This window comes from Ictidomys tridecemlineatus, chromosome 8 (genome assembly GCF_052094955.1).
Source record: "Ictidomys tridecemlineatus isolate mIctTri1 chromosome 8, mIctTri1.hap1, whole genome shotgun sequence".
NCBI classification, from domain to species: domain Eukaryota; kingdom Metazoa; phylum Chordata; class Mammalia; order Rodentia; family Sciuridae; genus Ictidomys; species Ictidomys tridecemlineatus.
Window position 1 is genome coordinate 17246165 of NC_135484.1, and position 7662 is coordinate 17253826.

At 45.5% G+C, this 7662-nt stretch overlaps 1 protein-coding gene across 1 annotated transcript in view; it reads right to left on the minus strand.

Annotated features, from left to right (window-relative positions):
- Nucleotides 1–6967, minus strand: part of Ust (uronyl 2-sulfotransferase) — a 267090-nt gene extending 260123 nt beyond the window's left edge. Inside the window, exon 1 of the mRNA XM_005321354.5 lies at nt 6200–6967. Coding sequence (XP_005321411.2) covers nt 6200–6446 — 247 coding nt within the window. The 5' untranslated portion in view covers nt 6447–6967. The remainder of the gene's footprint in view (nt 1–6199) is intronic.
- Between the last annotated feature and the right edge of the window lie 695 nt (nt 6968–7662).

A 7662-nucleotide genomic window follows, 5' to 3' on the forward strand; every position in this document is an offset into this window, starting at 1 on the left:
AAACACAGCCACAATGATATACTACTTCATATCCATTAGGATGACTATAATTTAAAAAGTGAAAAATAAGAAGCATTGGTGAGGATGTTGAGAAATTGGGAATCCTCACATCTTGCTGGTGGAGGTGTGAAATGATGTGGCCACAATACAAATAGCTTGTCATTTCCTCAGAAATTCCACTTACGGGTATACACCAAAAGAACCGAAAACAGTGTTCAAACAAAAACTTTGGATACATTTATAACAGCACTGAAAATTCACAACAGCCAAGTGGTGGAAACAAATCAAATATCCATTTGTGGATGAACAAACAAAATGTGTACATCCATACAATATTATGGAATGCTTTACAATAAAAACAATCGCTATGATATATTATCCAGTCATAAAAAGAAATGGGATACTGATATATGCTGTAAATATGGATGAATCTTAGAAACGTGCCAACTAAAAGAAGCCAATCACAAAAGACTACTTATTATACAATTTCATTTATATGAAAACTGTAGCCAAGGAAAATCTACAGATCAAAAGTAGATTGCTGGTTGTTTAGGGTGAGATAATAGAGCATTTAGTGAGGTGATAAATAAAGGGCATAGGGTTTCTTACTGTGGTGATGAAAATATTCTAAAGTATAATGGTTGCATGTATCTAGGGATATATTAAAAACTACTGAAAACCATTAAACTATTAAAAACTTTGAGTGAATTAAATGATGTGAATTAATAAATATCAAATTCTGAAATGTACTTGATGTGGAATTGTCTCACAGAATAATTATTTCATCCTTTTGACTTCTGCAAATAAGAATTTTTAGTGAAATGTTAATGGTTCTATCTCTGCCTCTGGTAAACAAAAGAGTTTATATATATTATTGTTTGCTAGAGGTGAGTTTCTAATATACAAATAAAGGTAAGACAATTTGTGGTCACTTTAAAAAAAAAAAAGCAAGCGATAACTCCTAATAACTCTAGCAGCTGCAATCCGTCACATGGATTTCATAGTACATCACGGACACCCATCAGTACAGCTGCAAAGTGAGCTAGGATTTCTTTCTCCTCCTCCTTCTCCTCCAGTCTGCCTCTAGGGAATTAAAAGATACTATTTCTTTTGAGACTCAAAAAGCTTGATCACTTTGTTTCTATTTTTTCCCAAAACAAAACCAACTAGTGTGTTAAACCTGGATTGATGACAAGGAATTTGAAGAAAGGCAGTATCCAGATAACCCATATTTACACGTGTTTTTAAACAATTCATACTGAGACTAGTCTACATTAAAAACAGTTTACAAGGCAGAGTGCTTCTCACCATTCATGCTATGTGTTTACAGAACAGACTGCCATAGTTTAATGTCACTCTCTGTCTTTCCTTCAGTACAGTGCTACTGTGTCCCCAATCAACCCTACAAGATAAATTTGCAGCTATAAACAAAAATGTCACTTTTTTCCTATGTCAACAATTTCTATCGATAACATCATATTTTATGCATTCATTCCTAGATTACTGTGGGAGCCTAAAGTACTATATTTAAACCTTGTGTGATGTGCAGAAGAAAAATTAAAATTGGCTTTTAAGGTTTAGAGAAACTGTTTTGTAACAGACCTGGGCCTCTATTTTCACATTTTCTTTTAAATTTATTTAAACTTGGAGAATTTCAAATTCAATCAAATGATTTTTTTTCATTTTTTGATTCAAAAATTTCAGGCTCATATTTATGTAAAGATGAGCAATTCTGAGAACTAGAGCACTCTATTTCCATTTAAAATGCTACAAATTGAAAATGGAAGGAAAAGCATATCAACCGAAGATCGATCCAACAAATTCAGCTCCCATAAAGGCTAAATCACATATCCAAAGCTGGAGGATAAATCATTAGAGTTTGCCGGTTGTACAAGATCAGTAGGGAACCATCTGGCTTATTCGGCTTATATGAATGTAATGTGTGGTATTCCAAGTTTTTGATATTTCCACAGCTCATAAGTAATGAGGCTGCTGGCACCCAGTTGCATTGTACCCTAATTTCTGGGGGAGATTTTATTTGATTTTTGTTTGTTTTCCATAGCAAATCAAAGTATGAATGCCTCTTCAAAAACAAATTTTGCTAAATTGGAAAGATTATGGTCTCCAATGTTTAAGTATAGCAAGTGCTATATTTATCTCTTTACCCCATTGAATGTTTGTGTTCCCACCCCCCATCCATTTTGGAGATGGTGGGGGATGGAGACTACAATTATCCCTGCCTAATTTTCCTCCCCCAACTTCCTTTCCTCCTTTCCTCCTTTCAAATTTGTTGCAGCAGGAAGTTCTTTAAGGGAAGGTACTCTGACCTTCCCCAAACTGACTGGAAGAAGGAACTGACACTGGTCACTGTGGGGAAGAGAAAGCATCATCACTGTCGCCTGTCTCTTCCTTCCCACACCTGATTTCTGGTTGCCCCCACTTCACCCCATCTCATCCCATGACTCTCCTAACCTCAGAGTCAAAAGCCAGGGCTTAAAGTGCTGGCTGGTCCTTCCCTTGAAACAATGGTGTTTAAAAAACTAAACAGATACATTTTTTAAAAAGCTGAAATTTAAAAAAAGAAAAGTATGGGTGTGACCTTTAAACTATTTTATAAATTCTCCCCATTCACCCTCCCTCTTTTTCTCAAATACGTGGGGAAGCAATAGGTACTCCAGAACAATGGCTCTCTAACTTTAGCTGCTTTAGGATCACCTGGAGGACTTGCTAAGGCACAGATTGCTGGGCCCCATGTCCAGACTCATTCAGTAAGTCTGGGACAAGACCTGCATTTATAACAAATTCCCAGGGGATGCTGATGCTGCAGGTCCAGGGACCCTCTAAGAACTACCAGCCTAGACACAGAACAACTGCTGAAGAGAGGAAACCCAGAAGCTGCGATTCCAAGGAAGCTCACCTCCAGCTCTAATACAGGGAGGCAGCAGGAGGGGTGTTGATACAGGAAGGCACAGTATCAAGAAAAAGGAAAGTGAAATTATGAACATAAATATGATCTTTTAGCCAATCAGCTCTTGAGACTTTCATTTGCCTGCTGGCTTATATTTCTCTCTCAAACTGCCCCTGGTGCCCTGCAATGGGCACTTGAAACAAACATATTTGGGTTTAAGTCTTATTTGCAGTATGTCCAACTGGGTCAGTCAGCTCTCTTTTGCTGGAATAAATGCCTGAGACTGATCAATTTATAAACAAGGCTTATTTTGGCTCACAGTTTTGGAGGTTCCGTTCATGACTGACTGGCCCCATTGCTTTGGGCCTGTGGTAGTGCACTGTGACATGGCAGGAGGTTGTAGGAAGCCCCTTCACTTTCTGGCCAGGCGTGAAAGTGAGAAAGAGACCAGCAATCCATAATCTCTTTTGAGAGCATGCTCCTCATCACCTAAAACCTTCTAACTGGATCCCACCTCTTAAAGATTCCAACCACCTCCCAATCACATCAAGCTGAAGACCACGCCTTTAACACATGGGCTTTTGGGAAACATCCCAGATCCAAACGTTATCACTTCCATTTCAAACAACAGAACCCACCAACGGTGTTGTTATGTGGATTAAATTTCATTTTGCATGTACGATGACTGGCGACTATATAGCAAATGTTAGCTTTTACCATGCATACCCATACCTTTTGATATTCCCATGAGAATATTCAATATGTTTAGCATCACACTGCCTACTTGATACTATAGGCCCAGTCATTAATTCAGTTAATAATTATCAAGTAGCTGCTCCACAGCTAGTGTATAATACTGTCCAAATATATTGAAATTATGTTCTATAAATAAAAACGTTGATATAAACATTTTGATTTAGAAAACTTATGATTTTATGCCAACTTACATTTAAGATAACTATCTGACTCCAAAATTGGCTAACTAAGGAAATTGAGAGGATGTGTTTACTAACCACAAATTTTGTTTGGACAGACACTAAAAATAACAGAATGGGAGAAAAAAAAAACAGAGAAAGGAATTCTGCAAACACCTTAGTCTGATATTATTTAGGGCATATTTTAGACAATACTAGAGATCACATATCCACTTTTCCCAAAAATCATTATTTTATTTATGTGACCAAACAACATGGAACAAACATGGGCAAAGTATCCTATTTTGAGTACACAATGATGTCATTTTTAATTCATCACAATGTCAGTCAGAAGCTTAATGATCAGTTAGGAACAAACAGGAGCAATGTTCTTTATGAGTTCTTCCTAGACCCTGGTGTTAAGTCACCCTGCTACCAACTAAATACCCAAATTCATCAGGCCTCATTTTTTTGAAATGTATATAGCAAGAAGGTGAGTGTGACACACATTGAAGTTTCTTGATCTTATCCTTTATGGTGCCTTTGCTCCTTCCTTCTCCTATATCTTCTTTTCTTCAAGAAATTTATAAGGACCACAGAATTTTAGGAGCTGGGTAGAGGTTTTAGAGAAATCCAGACAAACTCCTAAGTTTTACCAGGAAGTTTGAGTTCCCTGCCCAAAGTCAACTGTTCTTGGGGACAGTAGGCACAGACATCTTCCATTCCCATTCAGCACACCTTCCCCTCTACCCTGAATTTGGCTGAACCTGGATAAACTTCTGCAAAAAAAAAAAAAAAAATATATATATATATATATATATATATATATATAATCATATGTTATAAAAAAGATTCTGAGCTTCAACAACACTTGTCTCCCAATGCTAGTCAACAATGATTGTTGTTGATGGGGAAAATGAAGTTACCTTGGAGCTCAGGAAACAATCAGACTAAAAAAAAAAAAAAAAAAGAAAGAAAGAAAGAAGAAAAGACTATTTTAAATCTGTAAAATCAGGTACTTTGTATTTTGTTTTAGAAATCTAACTTGGACAATACTTTCCCTTAATTTTCCATAAAGCATCATGCAAAACCATAGTGCACCAAAGTTTTTGCTGAAATGAAAATATAAGTTTTAAAATCGGAGCTTCTCTATGTGGGAAAAAAATTCTGTTTCTATTCACTTTGCTGCTGTTTGGTTTGTTTTTTCCTTCCAAAGGTCTGCTTATCTAGACCTGTGGCTTCTGCGATGAGGGGATATTTGGGGTAAACGTGGCAGCTTCCAAAGGTCGTTTCTGGCTCATTCTGTTTGCAGCGCTTCTTCCATGGCATTGTCTCCGCACCCCACTCCCTGCAGATGCCTGATGTTTGCCGGTTGGCTCAGGTTATCACCTCAAGAAGCTGGAGCTCTCCCAGCCTCTCCCCCAACTTCCTCACGACCTCTTCTGGCCGCAGATTTGCGAAGGGTTTGCATCTTCCGTGGCCCTGGCGCGCGAGCCAACATCTTCCCCAGGACCTGGGCGTGGGGTCCTCAGACCTGGCACCCCTGGTTCGGCAGTCCCGACAGGGAGGCGCGTGGCCACGCCTTCTCGCTGGACCGGTTCTGTTCTCTAACCTCTTCCTACGCTACAGGCAGGCGGCCTCGCTCGCAACTAACCAACCACAAACCAAGGGAAAATAAAGTTCTCACTTGAGACGCACCCAGCGCCTAGGACTGCCAGATCGCAGGAGAGTCTGCTAGTTAGGCTGACCAGCACCTTGGGATAACCCCCAGATCCCCGAGAACAACGCGCTTTCCGCGTCACGATTGCTGCGGCCGGTGGGGTGACAGGAGATGCCAAGGGACAGGCCAGGGACAGCGCGAAACCACATGGGCCAGAGGGCAGGAGGGGGACCCGAGGGGCTAAATTCGTGGAACTGACTTGAGGGGCTGCACCACCTGCACGCCCCAAAGCTCGGGACCCGACGGGATCATAGTCACTAACGATGTCCTGTAAGGGACTGTTCCTGTCCTTTCCCTCTCCCCAACGGCCGCGGAATCTGAATATACCCACGCTCACAATCACAAACACATAGGCGTCCACTCCGCTCCAGCTGGGGTCGCGGGGCCGGGACAGGTATGTGGTACCCCAGGGCAGGAGTGCCCAGCCCAACCCTGCAATCCAGAGGTACCCCGCCACGCTGCCGACTGCCAGACGCGCGGGAGGAAGACGACGCTCCCGGGCGGCTGCACCGATGGATGCTCGCAGGCGTCACACCTGGGGAGCCTCGCAGCGGCGGCGGGCAGTGGCAGCATTAGAAGTCCCTGGCGCGCCCCCTCTTTTCCTGGGCACAACTTTGCGCAGCCGGCGCCGCCCTCGCGCCCGCCGCCCTTCCTTACCCAAATACTGCCGCAGGTCAAGCAGGAAGCGAGGGGGTCCCCCGCTGAGCTGGTAGAAGAGGGAGCCCAGACAGAAGACCAGCAGGGTGGCCATGCAGAAACCGTAGTCCCGGAGGGAGAAGCGCAGGAAAGGTAGCAGGGAGACCCGGCGCTTCCAGCCGCCCAGGCCAGCAGGGGCGCCCCCCACAGGGGCCCCATGGGGCCAGGGATCCGCGCCGCCGCCGGGATGCTGCTGCTGCTTCTTCATCGCCTGCTCCGCCGCCTCGCACAGCCGGCCCGGGCCAGGAAAAGGTCACCCATCCGCCGCGAGGAGGAGAGCGCGGCCGGCCGGCTGCACATGGGGAGGGCCGCGCCGAGGGCAGCCGGGTGGGGGCGGGGAGGGGCCGAAGTTGCCGGGCTCAGGAGACTTTTCTCGGCATGGTCCCCGCAGCCCGCCGCGGCCCGAGCGGCCGAGGTGCCCGGCCCCGGCTCGGGAGCGCTGCCCGCGTCCGTCCCGCGCCTGCTAGTGCTACCGCGCCCCGCGCCCTGCCGCGCCCCGGGCTCGCTCGTGGCCGCCGGGGCTCGCCTCCAGCGCCAGCGTGGACCCCCGGCTTTGTGTGTGTCGCTTTCGGCGTGTTTTGTCCCGGTTCAGGCTCCTCCAGAAAACGGCAGGGAGGAACGGGAGGCGGACACCATCCCCTCGCTCCACCTCCTTGACAGGGGTTTTCCTCCTTCTCCTCCCCTTTCTCCCTCCGGCGCTCCGCAGCCCTCTCTCCTCCCTCGGCCCTCCCTCTCTGTGCTCGGGTCTCCGCGTTTCGCTCTGGTGTCACATTACTGCCTTTGCTGGGGCTGGGGGGGGCGGCGATTATTCGCAACAAGGAAGAAAGTTTCTGGGTTTTTTTTTTTTTTCTTCCCCCTTTCTCTACGATCTGGCCTCGGTTCCTGCGCCACCAGCGACCTCTTGGGGCCCGTTGACTTCCCTCTTGTAAACAGTCACCGGCAGGAAGAAGCGCGACTGATTTTACTATATCTGTGTTTTCATTTCAGAAACTTGATTCTCCTCCTGTATCCCATGTGAGCTGTCTATGAAAGGCCAATAACTGGGTGCGAAGGTACAGGTTCAAGGCTCAGCCGAGATGGTGAAAGAGCAAACGGTGTGAGTTATAATTAAACATGCCCGACAGAGCCAGGCTCAGAGCCCGGACTACCCCCAGAGAGACGCAGAGGTCGCTTTCTTGCTCTTCCTGGTTCTGCAACTTGTCTACGGCGGAGGAGAGACTAGACACAAGTGCGAGGTACACAGCGGGTTCAAGAAGGTCCTTGCCCTCGCAGATATGAAAGGGAAAGAGCCCCGTCCCCTTATATACCTCTTTTATTGCTGCCTCTTCTTCCCTTCCTGGGGAAGCTTCTGGAACCTGCTGTGGAGCATCGCAGACGCTGATCCCCTGATGGGCTGGGTGACTCACGAAAGGGTTGCGCTCATC